Below are 20,259 nucleotides of genomic sequence, written 5' to 3'. Positions count from 1 at the left end.
CAAACACGTGCTATAACCCAACTAACTTACAAACCAACAAACGAATACACAAAAATAACCACTACCGTACCATCCCACACCCAATGACCTAAGTTACCACGAGTACCCACTAATAATAATAAAAAAATAATAATAATATGTACAATTACACGCAGTATTTATTCAAGGCATGGTCTCACTTAAAGATACCATATAGCTGTATAGGCTAGAGTCGCTAGACAGTGAAATGGGCAGTAGGCCCGAAGATTAAAATGAGATGATTAAAAAACTATGGTAATATATCTAGTATAATGTAATCATATTAGTAGAAATACTCCAAAAAATATTCTACTTTGGAATTTTGTCATTCAAAAATGTGAAAACTCAACCAAAAAATATGAAGATAATAAATACTACAGTTCTATATTTTGTGGATTTCTATATAGTGTATTTATATTAGTTGATTTTTGAAAGAGTAACATTTCTACAATATTAATTATCAATTGCAATGGACACAATAATATTAGAATAATATAAGTGGTATTAGTAGTTAGTAAACTATAACGGTTTAAGGTATGTTGAAGGTATATTTAATATAACATTAAAGGAATGAGTGCATTATACATATTATCTTTATGCATTAAAAATTTAAATTATAAAACAAACTTTAATTTAATTTTAAGTTATTATAGTTATCGCATAGTTTTGATTTAAAAATTGAAGTCAAATATTAACTTTGAACTATTTAATAATACGGTTGTTAATTTCTTAAGCTATAGTACTATTATACACCGATTATAAAACCTAGAAAAAATGCAAAATGTAATTATATACAACCTTGATTTTAATATAAATTAATTACATGACCAAAGAGAGTCTATTTTTATAGTTTTTTGGGTATAGTTAAGTTTCGAGTAACACAAAATTCGATGCCAATTACTTTATCAAAAAATTTATTGTAATAATTCAAAAATAAAACCATGTTTTTTATTAAAACACGCACTGGATACAAATTGTAACTTGTTTACAGATATATACGAATTCAAGTGATGTAATAAAGTTATACTATTATTATACATTTTTCTTCAGATTTAGGACGAAATTATTGAATGTAAAGAACTAAAGAATTGCGAATTAGCGTAGATAAAACAAATTTTAGTCAGATTAAACAAGAATCTGCCCATACGTCTGTACTTAGTTCTTTAATCTCTTAGATTAGAATCGCTTTTAACTACACATAAGGTCTTATATCGTTCAAGAATAATACTTAGGTAATGGAGAATTAGAAATTTCGCATTTCACAAAGATAACTGCTTTAAATAAGCTTTTTTTAAATAATATATTATATTTCTAAATTATGTCATTGAAATGTGAAACATGTAAAAGGATGGTATGGAATGTACAATAAAAATAATAAATGTATTGATCTTTATTATAGTCACATCACAATTATAAGGGAGACTCGAGAGAAGTATAAATTATAATTAGGCACTTATGGCCTTATACATCACTGATAACATTGATCACTATTTTTTGAATAGGCAGTATAACATTCATACTAATTAATTTGAAGAAAACCGAACTAAGCAGACAAAAGGATACCAATCGATTCTTGTCAATTAATTTCATGAAAGATGTAGCGTTAAACGCTTCTTATTATTTTGATCTTAAAATCTGCGGGACAATAATAACACAGACTTTTTTACATTAAAAATGTTTACAGCAACCAGAGTAATTTTCATATTTACATTGTGTCTTGCATGTTTTATAACAATATAACTGTCTGTGGTGTATATTGTCGGAACAATGCACAACTACAATAAATTAAATTAAAATATTCAATGAATTATCACAAGATAACTTGTTATGTTTTTATAGTGTATAAACTGAGTACCTAAACCTTTTTAAACCTTTAATTTTATGTGCTAGACAAGTGTTTTATTCCACTATATACTTCTTTAGTTCTTTATAACCATAAAAAATTGCTACCCTCTTTGAGGCTTGTACGATACTTATACGGTTATATATTAGAGAAGGAAAAATTTTGCACAAACCTGCAGAGCAGTCCATTCTTTGTCTTCAAACACAAACAACACTTTGTGAGGAGTATTCTTTACAACCTTGTGTTTGAATACATCTGCAACGGTCCAGTTTTTCTTGCCCAGTTTCTTCGCAGTGTACAAAAAATAGTAATAACGAAATAGCGCTCTAAAAAAAAAAAAATAAATAAATAAATAAAAACAATTAAGATTATATTAACGTTATTGCTAAAATCATCGTTTAAGAGGACGTGATACCCGCATGTGTTGTCTCTGTCTTACAAGTGCATTATAGAGTAAATTTTACGTTCAGCAGAACACGTGTAGCTCCGTTTGCTTAAAAATTAGAGTGAATTGACCTCTTATAAAATTTAAAGGTATGATTGTTATCTAGTCAACCTCATATGCTTTTTAATATATTTAAATTTTAAAGGAAGTTATGAGTATTTTAAGATGCACAAAAAATTCACAATTTTAAAATACTCATAACTCGCTTTAAATTTGATACAAAATAAAAAGCATATGAGGTTGTCTAGATAATAATCTTACCTTTAAATTTTATAAGAGGTCAGTTCACTCTAATTTTTAAATTAACGGAGCTACACGTGTTCTGCTGAGCGAAAAATGTACCATGTTACGCATTTGTAAGACGGAGACAACACATGCGGGTATCACGTCCTCTTAATCAAAATGTCAAAAAAGCATTTCGTTTTATAGGAAAATAAATCATTAGACGTGATTGAAATATCATTCGACGTATGCCTGTATAAATTTATAATATACATATATATCAGTTTAAATGTGAATAACGTTTTTGAAATTATATATCCAAAACCATACGAGATCGAACAGTACCGTAGCTAGAAATTATTTTTATTTTATTATTTTGTTTGGCGGAAGAGCGATAATTTTATCATTAATCATTTTTGGAATGATAAAACACACACGCTTAAAGATTAAAAATTGATTTTTGAATGTAAAATAATAATTAATATTGGTTCATTAATGAAAATCGAAAAATAGATTTAATTAACAGAAAAAGAAACAAGCGGTGGCGGTGTTGAATTTGTAGTTAAAATGTGATTTATCAACATACCTACGTTATTATCTAATAATATAACGATAAGTATTTAAACCAGGTATACTGTAGACCTGAAGAGTACAAATAAAGAAACGTTGTGTTTTTTTTTTTTTTTAATCTTATTAATTTTAAACCACGGATGCTTTATTGTGTTCATTCATTTTGACGAATTCTATAGATTAACAATAGTGACTACCGCAACCCATTGGCTTATAAATATTGTGTTTGAACTAAACAGTTCAAATTTTTTTTTTTTTTTTTGTGAACCAATAAATTGAAAAAAAATTAATAAGTGTTTAACCACACGTTATATTTCAATAAAACTTTGATTATCCGAATCTCCGTAATACGAAACCTCTATTATTCGAACGTTCTCTAATCCGAACGTGAAAACTCGTATCCGGCCGGTTTATGGAATTTATCATAACTCTCGCTTTTGGATTATTATTAGGGGTGAGTCCGTTTTTGTCCAAAACAAAAATGAACAACAATGAATTTAAAATAATAAAATAATAACATTTAATTATAAAAATAATAAATAATAGATACATAATTTCAAATATTTTTTATTTTATATTTCCAATATTCAAACTTTAGGGTATTCGAATTAGGCGAGAATGTGCGATTCCAATATTAGTTCGGACAATCGAGGTTTTACTATATTATACAGGTTTGTTAAAAATGATTTATCTGTTGCTTAGATAACCTAACCTAACCTGGTCTCTTGCAGTCTTGCATAGGTCACATGATCATACACCACGCGGATACTCCTTTTAGGGATATGTTAAACATAATGTGTACCTATATCTATGTATTTATACCACCATAAGCATTAATCACAGAAAAATTAAAAATCAGCAGAGTAATTTATAATGGATTGATGGATAGAAGACGAATTTATTGGACTATCCATTATTAGATGTTATTCTCGTGTTCGTGTTCTTAAGAGAGTCATATAGAATTTATAAATATAAGTAGGTAGTAGGTATAAGTAGCTGACACTAAATTTTAAATATTATTTGTATCTAAACCTAAAATTTTAAATAAAAAACCATTTTAAACTGGATAAATAAATAACCCTAACACAACATGATTATAGTGTTATACTCCATCAGTGTTGTTAAGGAACGATTTCTGGAATGGATTCCATTTCCGAGGAACGAAGGAATTAATTAATTTCATTCTTTTTTAAAGGAATAGGAACGTACTAAATATTATAATTATTTCGTTCTTTTCAGAAATGTTTTAAGAAACATTTTGTTTATTTTCTAATTTTTAATCTATAGTAGGTATAATAAACGAAACCACGGTTTAAGATAAATCTATCTTAAGCCGTGGATGAAACTAACAATTTTTATTCACATTTGACTTGGTGTTTTAAAAAGTGTGTAGTGGTTATTGATTACGATAATAATTGATAACTCATGAATCACTTAATAGATAAATCCCTTGATAAATGATAAATCCACACAATAGATTAATAGTAAGTTTAATCTATTCTGTGATTTAACCACATATTATACGTCATAGACTCATAGACCATTATAGCTTAAGGTCTATGATATTATACCGTAATATTACTAATAAAATGAATAAACTGATAAGTGATAAGTGATAACTAAATATTTAAATATCAGAACGGACGCAAGACCCGGTATTTTTTTTTTTTTATCTATTTATAGATCCCGTATATTACGTTCTAAGATCATATACAATGGATGAAGCCATCGGGCTAATTCTTGAAGCCAGAATAACCCAAAACACCGACTCGCTGTTTGTGCGCATGCGCGTAATTCTGATTGGTTAATAAATTATCACGAAAAATAATATGATCATAATATCATATACTATTATTAGTCATTTACGCATGCGCAGTAATAACCAAGGCTCTAGCGTTTTCAGTCATTTTGGCTTCAAATCTAATACACAACCATATACCGAGTGGCCGAGTGGCCGAGAGCCACATCCATAGTATATGATCTAAGATTACGTTATACGTATATTAGTATTTAAAATCAATGTTTATACGCATTTTATACAGGCAGTTGAATTGTTTGAATTAATGAACAGAAATAGCGATCAAGAAGAAGAAGAAAAAGAAACTGTTATTAACTTCCTCAACATTTTAAATGCGTTCAGTGGCGCAACTAGGGCTAAAATGTTTGAGGGGGCTGTAGCGCCCACCTGACATTATATGAAAAGTAACCCATAACTAGATGATCTTATTTCTGGAATAAATTTAAGATTTAAACAAAATACAATTTGCCTTATAAATGCTGTTGTAAATATTATAAATTAAAATATACCTAACTACTGAAATAGCTACCATGTTGGAAAAGTTTGCGAAAATTTCATCAGACACTTTAATTGCTGAAATCAAACTTCTCAAGAACTCGACAGACAAGAATGGAACTACTAATGAATCTGTGTCATTGTGGCTGGATTGGTTAAAAGATTCCGGTAGATATAATATTTTTAATTGTTTTTTTTAAATACTACAAATGTTCAGCATTATACCCGTTACTAGTTGTTCATGTGAACGGGTATTTTCAAAATTAAATATTGTAAAAAGTAAATTAAGAAATACCATGGCCCAAGACTGTCTGGAATCATTAATTTTACTTTTCACAGAACAAGAAATGGCCTCTAATATTGAAGTAAATTTGTTTATAAATGAGTTTGGTTATATTTAAGTCATAAGTGCATGTTATTATAAGTTTATCATTTTTATATTAGAATATTAAATAAAAAACCGTAAGTAATGCTTATTTGTGCATTATAATTTATTAAAATATGTGCATGTCTTGTTAAGAGAGCGCCCAAATTAAGAAAAAGTCCCGAAAAAATTGTAGGGACCCCCCCCCCCCCCCCGAAATTCAGGTCTGCGCACGCCCATAACATGAGAATTTCTAGTAAATTTTTCCTGACGTCAGTTGAACTGATTTAATTTGTATAGAAGCAGGAATATGACAGTATTTTATATAGTCCCTAAACCAAGTTTAATGCACATTGTATGTTGATAATACGAATAAAAATCTGATCGTTTTATGCATAAAATAAGCGATTGTGATTTCATAATGAGCGATTTTAAGGGTACTCGCTGTTTCGAATATTAAACATGCCAGAATCATAACATCATGATATTAATTTCAATGAATTATTATTACAGTTAAAAACATGTAAATGATTCTGAAATAAAAAGAAATGTTTATTTAGTTTATTATTACAGCAAAGGTGTTTCAAAAAAATTAAACAAATCGAACCGAGTTTAAAATTCATCATATATAAGTACCATACATGTTATTATCATTATTATTAGTTTATTATTACTTCAATTTCACTCGGTGACAGACTATAATATACGTCGTATAAATACTAGATAAACCAGTTTCAATGTTAAACGTGTATATGCCGTCGTCTTGCAGGAAAACTAGTACATTAGGAAGCTCAACTAAGGTCGATCAAAATCACGGTAAATGCATCAAGTTTTTATTGTATTATATTATAGTACCACAGCCGCAAAAATATACGTTTCGAGCTCGTAATAATTTATCAATATATTTATTGTAGAAGATATCATTCAACAAATCTCTTATTGAAAATATACGCAAACGTTTTAAATTGAAAATTTCACTTCAATATTTAATAAGATTTCATTGCGTTTAACACAAAAGCGTTTCTATTCCTATGGCATTGCGGGCGAACGGACTGTTATGCGTTAAATTTCATCTGTTTTCGAAATTATAACTGTTAAATAATTATATTATTATTCTACTTTTTTCTTGACAATTTATTTCAGCCAACTTGTCTTTTACTTTGCCATTTGAATTTTGGATGGTTAGTTTGACTTTGTAGCATTATCATATTATACAATTACGAAATCTTCAATAATGAATGCTAATGTATTCGAAAAAATGGTATAACAGTCGTTCTGAAAAGTTTAATAAACACGATAACTTTTATTGGATCGTTTGCTCTATGTAAACGAATTTGTTAAAAGTTTAGATGTTATAAACAATGAAGTGTCAATGAAGAATCAATCAAAAACGAATTTGCAATCAACGTTGATTTTATAATGTGAATAAAATAATAACAACAGCGTAATTACTTAGTTTGCATTCGACATATGATTTAAAACAAAATATAAGTTGGATGATTTTTCCATTTTAATCACTTACTGTTGTTTTGAGTACAAATACACTAGTACAGAGGTATTCAAACTGTGCATCGCGGCTCCCAGGGGCGTCGCGAGAGTTTGCAAAGAGAGCCGCGTAAAAGCACCGAAAACCAACATCATATCTAGGTCTTATATAATTATTATAAATATTATTTGCAATCATTATGGAAATGAAAACGACACACCTTACTATCCGACCATTTGAAGTTTAATTTCTAGTGCTAAAGTCACTGTTATTATCACCCATATAACATATTTCCCATATTGTATCCGTGTGTTGTTTCAATTTTTTCATAATAATTTGGGAGCCGTAAAAATATTATGAACACCTAAAGGAGCTGCGTGTTGAAAAAGTTTGAATACCTCTGCACTAGTACATGTCATGCTAGTATATTTTATACATCATGATCAATATGACTTTTAACTATTAGTGCTTATAAAGTCCAGAGTTATTATGGTAGAGTTCATACAACAAAACGAATAAACGATTATTATTATTACCCATATATAATCAATTTTTTGTACATTTCAAGTTGGAATACATTCAATTAATAATAATGTAATATTTCAATACACGAAATCCAAATACGACTTGAAAAGACAAAATTAAAAGTGTAAACTACTCTTTTATATGTGTAATATATTTATATGATTAACTTAGGAGGTAAACATGTGCAAATTAGTTTTCGGCCGACAACCGGTATTTTATTTTTATTTAATACGTGATTTCAAGTGAAACCGAGATAACCTTAATCAATAACCGTCCAGTTGTTGTAAAACTCGTTAGATTTGTTTGAAACCCAACGTGTATTTGTACATGGCCATAAGCATACAGTGTATCATGTACAATCATCCAACGTATAGAGTATAAACTAGAAATCGCACAATAACTCTCAAGAAAAAATATTGTTACTATATAGGTACTAAATATTGTTTACATTATTACGTTCACTGTAAAAATATCCAATTCGAATCATTTATATAAATATTGGTTACTTACGAACGCAAGCTACACGAAGCTGGAACGTATCAGTAGTTCAGTACCGCCTTGTAATCATCCATATACATAGATAATTTAATTGTGACTATACGAAATATTATAATCAGTATAACCAGGTATAGTATAAGCATCCTAAGCTTATATATACCATTGCACTCTACATATATTACATTATGCATATTATCGAATAGCTAACTAACTATGTAACTATTTGTGGGGGGAAACATAACAGAATTATTTTGAAAAAATATGTTATATTGATTCTTGAATTATTAATTCAACCACGTTTTTACGTGATAAAAGCGGTGATAAATCGAATACGAAATTAGTATTCGATAAAAAAAAGCCAGGACTTGATCAGTCTTCTGATATAAGGTTTCTCGGGATATTAATGTCGCATAAAAAAGAATTGATATCGCCGGTGTATATAGTTGTGAAAAATTCAAAACATAACTTATAATAGTTAATAGGTACTCTACGATCATTTTTTTAAAATACGTTTATTACGTACTTATGTTTAAGATACGTTAAGGGCGTCACATTATCATAGTATTGTCGGCCTGCAAACTTAATGAATTAATGACACACGATGGCTTGGAAATACATACACTTTAATAAAATATAGTTCATTAGCCTGCACTATCCGCACTAACATATTTTAATTATCGACTGTGAACTAAAAACCCGTATATTGCATGCATGTCGATCGAAACACACAAAACTATTGCAAACGAAGAACAATTTCAAAATATTTTTACTATTATTAGTGGATTCCAAATGAGAAATGGGTGCTTCACATGGTTTACATCTGAACTACGTATAGTTATATTATAGTACGTCGTTACACGTATAAAATTCATTATTACGAAAATAATATGAACCTAGATGTAAATAATAATTTAATTATCGATGATAATAGTTTTGAACTTGTAATACAAAGAAAGTCGGTTATTATTTATTATAATAAAATTGACGTAGTACATATTTTATACTATAGGTAATATATTGTCCGTGATGGCCCGAAAGGGATGGGGAACTCCGAGTCCGACTACCTCCCCTCCGCACCACCGTGCGGCAAATGTTAAATTAATCAAAAACCAATATTTAAATTTTTTAAATAATTTTTTTTATCGTTAAGATTAATATTATAGTTTGTGTGGTCATTTGCACAACATGATATTATTACGCTACGTGATCGACGGGCTTTCATTGAACGAATACGTTGGATACGTAAATACGACGTAGGTCTGATTAACAACATTTTAGGAAAACGATTTGTCGCGAAAACACGACCGTAGTCGTCAAGAATGTATTAAAACGACACACGTCCGGCGGCGATATACGACTCCGGTCTCCGATGATAATAAATAATAATAATAAATCTATTCGTTTTGAATGTGCGCTATGATTATTATTTTAATCGTAATAACAATCTACTCGCAGCGGCGTTTTTTTATGCAATAATATTATTGTGCTGTGTGCCCATTATTATTACAACACATATTGTGATGATTTTGTGAATATGTATGATATTTCTTTGTTTATTTAAAATCATCAAAATAGGCGTAACTTAAGAATTATTTAAAGCAGACTCAACATTTCTTGGCAAAACATGTATTATACATATAGTGTTAACTAAATGTTTGCCATCCGACTTACAAAATATCTATTACACGTTGTAAGCTACCATAAAATACTATTTCAGGACTCCAGATCCCCCCTCCCTAGCTTCCATCAATATTAAAAGCGTGCAGAGTTACGCCAATCAGTTATCATAATTAATCATAACAATTATAATTATTAATAATGACATCGTCATCGGGTACGAATGTAAAACGATAACTGCAAACCCGAGGTCCTTGGGCATAGTACTTCCCTGCATGTGGAAGAGTTTATTTCGATTTTAGTTATTCAATTTTAAACATACCTTTGCACGATTTAAACCAATAGGAATGGTGTGACTAAAAATCGTACGAGTCTGACACTGTCCCCATACGTCCCGGTGTTTTACTATCAAAATATGTCTGAGGGACTCCAGCCTCCCCTTTCTCACCCATCCTCACCACACCGCGATTATTGGCCTACTACAGACTCACGCCTATGGTAGACAGTAATAACAATATCAATAATATGTAATTACATACTAATATTAGTGTGATTATAATAACTACGACGTCGTCGGCGACGTGCTGCACGCGTGGAAAGGATGATAATCATAAATGCATAACAATGTAGACGATAACAAAAGTAATAACTGACCTTAAGTCCCTGGGTGCGGTGCGGTACACCAGGTAGACGAATTTATAACCACCGCTGGCGACAAACGCGATGGTCGCTACCACGACGACTTGCAACAGGAACGGCAGGCCCATAGTGTACCATACAAACGCGCACGTCACAGTGAACGCTGCTGCGACGACGATGACTTTTACCGCAGCACACACCACTCCGCGTACTCTGCCACCGCCGGAGCCGCCACCACCGGTAGTACTTTTACTGTCGTCACCGCCGCCGATTCGCTGCTGCTGTTGCTGTTTGCCGTGAACGCCGTCGATCACCTCCGTGACAGCGTTGTCGCAACAATTGTCGGCTTTTAGGGCGTTCGGGTTGCAGCCGCCGAGGTGATGGTCGTCGTCGTCGTCGTCGTCGTCGCCGCCGCCGCTCAGACCTGCAGCGACTCCTCTCGGCAAACCTTTTTCCACGTCCCACTCCTGTTTTACACACCATAATGACATTAATATCATACGTTGAGTACCACCAACACGTAGCGTTGCCGCTAGTGTTGGTGTGATCATATTATTATCACTATTCACCAAAATACAAAACAACATGAAAATTATTTTCAACGGTAAAACATAGTAAATACGTATCGTGTACAATTTCTATTTATTTATTTATTTATTTGAAACAACTAGGTACACATACGTTTTTAATTTCATAAGTCATAACATTTTAATTTTCCGAACCAGAATGTTTTTCTCACGATTTTATCGTTCAAAAATCGTTTATCGACTAGCGCGGTACCAGTACAAAAGTCAATATGCGTAAACAAACTTCAATTATTGTGCAAAGTTGAAGAGGCTGAATATGTAGTGCATTATATATTTTATACTTCATACACCTTAGTTTTTAAACATTTACAATAATTACATTTAAAATACACTTTTTGTAGATCCAAACATCAAAATATAAAATTCTTTAATTTCTGATAATAATAACTAGGTATGTCAAATGGTATTAATCGATGTATTGTAAGAGCATTGAGCAAGGATGTCAACAGCCAGGACAGTACAAGCTGTATTATTTCTTTCTTTGACCACGAGTGACATGTAGGAAGCAAATTTGAATTCAGCAGAATCAGTCTTGTGTTATTAGCATTAATATTTGAGTAAATTGACCTATTATTAATATTAATTATTAACTTAAAGCCATTAGCGTTTTCTGAACTTATACATATTGACTTTTTTTTTACAACTTTTTAATTTTAAAGCGGATGAGCGTGAGCATTTTTAAATTGTAACGTTTTACATAGGTACTCATCATAATTTGCATAAAAATTGAAATATCGTAAAAAATCCATCATACAAATAAAAACAATGTTCTTAACTTTAAGTTTGATAAAAAGTCAATATATCACTCTAATATTACAAAATACCATCACAAGATTGGTTGTAATGATTCTGTCGAACGCAAATAGGTATACCATGTTGCGAGAGAAAACAAATAGTACGCAGACATTTTTTAGAATGCAATTTGTTCATTTATCTCAAGTTAAAATGTTTAAATGCATATTATAATTTATAATATATGTAAGTCCTACCTATTGATGAATAGTTAAAATTGGGGGTTCAATAATTGTCATCAAAATTGCAACAACAAACACCCTACTGATAATAAAAAAAAAAATTTTTGGGAAAAATGTATTTTTAATTAACTTTTTATAATATAGGCATTTTTACTTAGTTATAACTTATAACTTATAACTATGCATAGATTAAGTGAAAACATTTTTGTGCAACACTCCAAAAGCTTCATAAAGGAATTTTTTATATTTAAAAAGTTTCGAAGTTATTATTTAAGAGATATAATTTTCTCAAATATAGTGCAAAGTTTTTCTAAATGGCTATACGTAGTTTTTCTACATACAAAATGTTGAAATTTATAGTAGAGAATACTAGTTTTAACAAAATCGTTTTATATATTTTTTTGTAATATTGTACACCTTGAATAAAACTGTTGTTAAAAGAACAACCTACAAAGAACCTTGCATTATAATTTCAATTTTTTTTGCCAAGAAAAAAATATACAATTTGTTGATTTATAATATATATATTTTTTTAATAAAGTACAACATATAAATACAAAAAATTTTAAAAGCTGTTCTTACGTTTGAATATACAATTTTGTAAAATTTGTAAGTACCTACTTTAAAAAAAAACTATCAAACGAAATTAACAAATATTTTTTTTTTTAATTCTGTAAAAATAAAAACAGCTAATGAGGAAGGCGAAGAACTTCATTTACATTTTCCAGTCGTATATTCAAAAATAAAAATATTTTGAACTTTAAACGCTTATAAAAGTAAATCATGAATTTATTTATTTTTAATATTTTTTAATTTCTATAAAAATAACTAAAGATAAACCATATTTAATATTTCAAGTTTTTATCCTTCCACAATTTTTACCAACAAATACACTTTAAAAGTAGAACATTAAAAATATTTATAAATACTATTATAAAAGAGCCAAAATACATTGGGAATTATATCATTTCTATTAAATGCTAACATAAATATTTAGTGAAAATTCAAAGACTTACATTTAATCATTTTAGTATTGCGACGAAAAATAACTAAATCGATTTAGTCAAAAACTGGTATTTCATTAACCTCATTTTTTTCTCATTTATTTTGAAAAGTATTGGGATTTTTCACAGAAAATACTCTTATAAATTAAGATTAAAACTTTTATACTGTTTCTAAATGTGACGTAGATGCGCACATCATGGTAAAACTAAACATAGATTGCTACATCCAGGATTTAAAACAAAATTATCTGTATCATTAACTTTATTTTTTATTAAATCTTTCAAAAAATGTATTTTATACAGTTCAATTTCTAGACAGTTATTCACTACTTTAAGCAATTTTAACATGTTTTTACATGCAATTTGAATTTGTATAACCATATTGCAAACTGACCTTCGCTAAAAACTCGATAACTTATTATTGCATCAAAATGGAAATATAAAAGATACAAGTAATACAACAGCACCAAGGTGATGTATGAGTATAATGAATACCTACCTAACACCCGCAGTCACGAATAGTATTGTAAAACTATAGTTAGAATAATGCTTATATTCAACTATTGGTACCATTTTTAAACCTTAAAAATTGAATTCCCAATTAAAAATAAAATCTGAAAAAAACGCTTTTAGGCTAAATACATGTTTTATAACCAAAACATAATTAGAAAAAACTTAAAATGTCTATAATAGAATAATAATATCGTTTTTGGATTTATTCGGTTGAGCAGCCAATCCCAAAAATATACTTCAATAGTATAAAGTATCATTATGACGATACATAAATTGTTTTTAAAATGATTTATAATAAATTATTACATAGGAGATAGAAACCTCAATAACTCGAATCGGTCCGGGGCAAAAAAAAATGCGAGTTATCGAGATTCCACTTGATGATGAGTATGAGTGTTGGTGCAGCCATTCGTATGTATAATTAAACATATCAAATAATTATAGAAAAATAAGAACACGAATCGTTCAAATTTTAGAAACAATATTACTTTATTATGAGCTGATAATAATTAATATAGGTACCAACATTGTATAGTGAGCAAGCACATATTACAATATATCTGCCCTTATTGTACTTAGCTTCATTATCATATATCACGACCAGCGTTGGTATAACAATATTAAAAATATTGAGTGGGTACATCGTTATTAATTAATAATAATATTATACGAGAGAAGCATAATATTTATGTAATATTATAATAACCTTTTAGGCGCACGCACATGCAAACATATACTCCAAAGTGAATGTAGGTCAGACAGATGTTTTACGCACGGCTTCGCTATAATGACACCACCGTCATTAGTTCGATCATTTGCAGTCGCTTCTTTGGTTAACACATAAATTATCCTCGCCACCACCCACGATCCACCGACTGCCATTAACTAGATAATGGACTCGAATGGCATTCTCAGTCCAAATAATTGCGTATAAACTAAAAAGTCCTTTTTCTCTCACCGCCATTACAGCAAATACCTGAGTAAACTACCAAAGACATCGTATCGAATTGTCGAAACAATCTATTCAATGGGTCGTGCAACACCCGCTGTGAGATATTTACGTATATTCGATTTCACATACAAAGTGAACGACGGCAAACATCATCGATCGATAAAACAATCGTAGTACACGCTATAGATTGTATATAGTATTAGGTAACAAGTAATGCATTTTTGGAAACTGCATTGTTTTTGTTTTTTTTATTTTTTACATGGCACTAAAGTGAGAATATCCAGAAATAAAATAAAATGTCTGAGATTTAATTAATACCTAAATTGGTTACCCACACAATTTTTTTAAGTAAATTATTTTCTCAGTTTTAATACATATTTATTAAACTAAATCATAATCGTCATAAATATTTTTAGAAATATGACCGAATGGGGATGAGAATATTATTTATGTTATGGACCTTGCGGTATTTGGATTTTAAGGAACAATTTATAGGCAACTTCTTATGCGTTCGACGGTTTAGTCGTACTGTCATAATTTCGTAAATTATCATCAATAAATTAATTAGAGTATGTAGGCCCATAAACCAAACGGAACACTTATCAATAATTTATTATCGAACAACTTTTATTTTATTGTGTATCCATAATATCCTTTTTTATTAAAAAACCTACTTTTTATTTTTTTATAATAATTTTAATGCAAAATTAGTATAGATGTATAATATTTAGTGGATTTTTAATACCTATCTAATTTATAGAATCTTTTATATTTTAATATACACATTTTTCAATTTCATATATACAATCTGTAACATTGTTTACAATAAGAATATCAATTATAATAAACATGACATGCGCTATATGAAAAAAAGAAGTAACGCAGCGATTACACGTTATATTTTTTTAAATTTAATTTGTTATATACAGGGTAATTTTTTTATCATGAACCACTCATTATTTCAAAAAGTGTAATTTTGATAATAAAAAATCACTATGGATCATTTCAATATTTTATTTCTGATTACTCAATTAATTGTACGGATTAAAATCTTAATCCGTGATTAAATGTTAAAATAATAATAATAATAATAATATAATAATATATTTACAAAATAAAAAGTTGTTTTTTAATAATATTTTTACATATATTCATGTACATATTTGAAATACAGAGACCCAATTAATAGTTATTAATAAATAATTTTTTTTAACTACATTTGTTGTAGCAATAGTAATATATTAGGGGGTACTGGGGGGCAACTTCCCTATGGATTTATGAATGTTATTAGTTATTACCATCATAAACGTTTGCACCCACATAAGTTTCTACCAAGTGTCGCCTATGGTAGGAGTATTTTATTGTCGTCAAAGCAAAAAATACGACGACCTAGATATCTTAGAACCGGAAAAAACCAAGGGAAAAACCAAATATTATATTCTATTAACAACATTCCTACAATTTTGTATGAACATAACATTGCTGTCTAGGTAATAAATAAAACTTATGTTCTTTATTCAATACAAAAGTTGAATATTATACAACTAATAGGTGCGTACAGTTGTTTTAGAGAAAATAAACACAAACTATAAATACGTCATATATTTAAGTGGCGGACTGAAGGGGTCAAGTTTGACGCAGCTGCGTCAACTTTTTAAAGGGGGTGGTATCACCCCGTGCCAGGGGCTTCGAATTACATGCTAACTTTTTATAAGTAAATAATAATGTATAAAACTGTATACTAGACTTACTATATCTATATTCTATGTACTAGACTTTTACAGCGTATTTAGCCATGATTAGGGGGTAGTGATGGTATATATTTGAATATGAGATTGCGTCATTTAAAATTTAAGTTCAGTCCGCCACTATGACATATAATACCACACATAGCACAATAATACAATTCTACGAGTACCTATATGGCATATCAGTATACACATAGCAGATTTTAAGACCATAAATTAATGATGACTTAAATTTCATAAACATTGTGGGTTTTTCTATTGGCATATTGATCACAATTAATATAGGTCTAATAATTACTATAATGAGGTCAGATATCAAAAAAAAAATTTCAACTAAACGTATAAATTCAAAAAGTGTGACATTTGGTTTTTGTTTGCATAGGTTATTTTTTTCATATAGCCATCTCATTATCGTGGTAACTTTGTACGGAGCCAATTTGGTCACAAAAACATGTCATTAATTTTATTAATTCATATACATTAAGCTATTTAATTAGTTTGTTGTAATCAGTCGTCACATAGACATAATATACCTACTTTATATTTATATTATTGTGATTAGAAATATATACATTATACAGTATTAATTAACAGTAATTTTACTAGTGCAAGGCTTATTATTCTTACAATATAAATGTGGATTGTTGACTTATATTGATTATTCTTATTCACTTGAAACTACTGTTATAAAAGAAAATCGTACCTTTTATTATTATTTTCCTATATAGACATACCGATGGTTGATGCATTTGTCTTTGTATATTTTTAATATTGTCCGGCAAACAAAGCAATTTACTGTTTATTCGTATTGTTATAACTATAATCTAACTTGTAGAAGATATTTTGAATCTTAAATGTATAAATTATTTGTTGAGTTTGATATCACAAATAATTGTAACAACATTAGCTCTATCAAAATTAAATATAATGACGACCGACCACCAGTTGTGATTGCGGACCCAATCCGAGTACAATAATTAGCAATAGTATCATCTAATTATTACTACGCGCAGGCTGTTCAGAGAGGGGATCTTTGTGTCAAAATTGACTCGAGCCATAGAAGAACTTGTATTCACATGTGTCCGTGCTCAATAAAATCCTCCTTAGGTAAGTGTAGAACTTATAGTCTATAGACTTTAAGATCTATCAGCACATTTTTTTGAAAAGTAAGATTTAATATCCTGAAATAAAATTTAAATAAAAAAGTGGTGTTTTGCATGATTTTTCCAGGGCTCAAGGGTCGAGGACCTAAAATAGGTTTAATTTAGACGATTGGTACCCAACTCGAGTTTTCTCTATTTATTTCTTACCGCATAATCACTGTTTAGTAATAATAATAATAATAATATGATCTTGTTACTAACTATAATAGGTTATTAATATTTAGCAAGTCCGCGTAATACTATAATAATTATTACCTATAAGAATGATGTGATATTTGTCGCATAATGCACTACTTCAAATTTTGAGCTATATTTTGAAACTTCAAATAAAATTTGTTTTTAAACATATACAGCAGTAGTGACTACCTACTTAAGTGCAATATATTGTTTTTTTGACGCATAGGCTGCAGTTAAGTGTTTAAAATCAAATCGAAATACCCCACCACTGAACACAAATTAGTGTCTAGGTATATTTTAATAATATATGTATACCGCATGTGTACATGGTGTACCAATAATAATAATAATTAATACAAATGTATTATAGGAACCCATAATTTAACATCACACAGTATAAAAATAAGCATGCTAACCACTAAGGCAATGACCTTGATTTCGGTTGGGAATCATAATATTATACAGCAGAAGGCGTTCCCTTCTCAGAGTTATTGCACTTGCATAAATCGCTTGTAGGTATACATATGTATAATATATATAGATGTGGCTTAACGTACAACCGCCGCTGTTCTAATACCTAACAATACAAATTCTTGCGAAAACGATAACTTTAGGTGTATTTTTTTTCAGATCAATCATAGTGTACAAGTATCGTAGTTATTTAGTTATTACTCGACTCGAATTTTGCACATGCCAATAAGGAACTTAATATATAGAACTCTGCCACTGCAAAATAACATATCATGATGCTATATACAAATAGCACTACTACCATCTACCCTAACAGTAACACTCAACATTTATCAGAAAAAACGTAATTTAAAAATAATATTTCCCTTTGTAATAACTAGGGCTTGGATTTTAAAGCATAATAAACAACAAAAAAGCACAAAATTGTTTTAAAAAAGCAAAAATGAAGCATATTTATTAAAAATAAAAGCAAAATAAAGCATGACCAAAAATTAACATGAATTAATTGTAAAGCTGATTAAAAAAAATTGAAAAATTAATTTAAATGAAAAAAAAATTCACTACCACCATAATATATTTGATGAGATTTTCAGTAGTGAAACTGATGCTATTGCCTGACATAATATTTTATACACATATAGAAAACAATGCAATATAATAATTTTGTCCGTACTGCGTATTCTGGATTTTCTTAATAATTAAATTAATTTTTTTTTATTACTATAGTATAATAAACATACATATTATCTAAAATAACCCGAAAAAGCAATAAAAAAGCAAAAATAAATTGGTTTATTTGAAATGAGAATGACGTGAAACGGATTTATATATTTTAAAAAAGGCGGGTAAGTCGTGGATGTCGCTCTGCTGTACAGTAGGCTACAAGTGGGTTACTGTAATGGATGGAATTAAATTTGAATCCAATGATATTATATCATTGTATACGAAAAACGATTCTAAGCGAAGACGGTTTATTATCTGTCTAGAATATAGAATAGATTATTAAAAATTTTCAAATCTTAGATTTAAAAAGAAAAATTTTTATGAATTTCTAGTTTAAAATAATTTGCGAATTTTCGTGATTTTCGTGATTTTTACACATGTTGTCAAAATTCAAACTTTGAATGCTTGCAAAAAAAAATTGTGACTAATCATTTCTTTTAGTTTTCAACTGCTATTGTAAAAATATGATAGGAGCCATGTGTTAAATTTTCAAATCTTAGATATAAAAGGAAAAACTTTTATGAATTTCTATCTAAGATAATTTGAGCATTGCCGTAATTTTTACGTATTTAGTCAAAATTTAAACTTTTAAATTTAAATGCTTATAAGAAAAAATCGTGCCTATTTAAAAAAAACACACACACACACACACACATCATGGTAAAATCAATACATTCATCGCTCCGCTCAGAATCTAAAATTAAATTTCTATCTTATATATGTATAAAAAGAAACATTTGCTTTAAAATCATCCTAGCCCTAGTAATAACTAATAACTATACTACGTATAATATCAAGTTTCTGAGGTTAAAGTTTAATTTAAAATAATAATTATAAGTACGTGCGAAAACATTTTAAATTATTTGACATCGAAAATACCAAAAAAATAAAACAAACGATAACATAAAAATCCAAAACATTTTTAGATCGTGTAATAGCCAATAGGTAACCAACCAACCGCCAAAGTATTTCTTTATCCCACAATTCCTTTGCAAAGAAATTATTACCTATTATATAGTGCGTACTGCGCAGTGGATAGAAATGCACGCAGTAAGTTCAATGATAATAATATATTATAACGTGTAAAAATGTGTAATATCATTGACAGAGTAGAAAACACCGATTCTTCATTGTGACATTTAACTATTTATGATAAAAACAAAAGGTAGAATATATAATATATAAACTAATTTTATTATATATATTGATATAATACAAAATTTTATACAATACGTTTTACAAAGCAGAAGAAGAAGTATTTTTTTTTTAACTAAAATATATTAAAGATTCTTTTCATAAGCTCAATGTTTAACTGTCTAACTATAAAATAATATTACCAACTTAAACGATTATTAATTACGATAATATTATATTGTTGTACTTAATTTAAAATATTGGATATTTTATAGATTCTAAGCGTTGCGAAT

At 29.0% G+C, this 20,259-nt stretch overlaps 1 protein-coding gene across 1 annotated transcript in view; it reads right to left on the bottom strand.

The window, feature by feature from the left end:
• The window catches only part of LOC107166313 (long-chain fatty acid transport protein 4-like), a 49,032-nt gene that overhangs the window by 12,673 nt on the left and 16,100 nt on the right, over nucleotides 1–20,259 (bottom strand). Inside the window, exons 2-3 of the mRNA XM_015514913.2 lie at nucleotides 10,536–10,987; nucleotides 2,034–2,187 (exon numbers count right to left, since the gene is read on the bottom strand). Coding sequence (XP_015370399.1) covers nucleotides 2,034–2,187; nucleotides 10,536–10,987 — 606 coding nt within the window. The remainder of the gene's footprint in view (nucleotides 1–2,033; nucleotides 2,188–10,535; nucleotides 10,988–20,259) is intronic.

The sequence above is a fragment of the Diuraphis noxia genome, unplaced genomic scaffold (assembly GCF_037042655.1).
Source record: "Diuraphis noxia isolate RWA-SAM2 unplaced genomic scaffold, SU_Dnox_SAM2 contig0001, whole genome shotgun sequence".
In the NCBI taxonomy this organism is placed as follows: domain Eukaryota; kingdom Metazoa; phylum Arthropoda; class Insecta; order Hemiptera; family Aphididae; genus Diuraphis; species Diuraphis noxia.
This window is presented reverse-complemented; position numbering and strand designations above follow the sequence as displayed.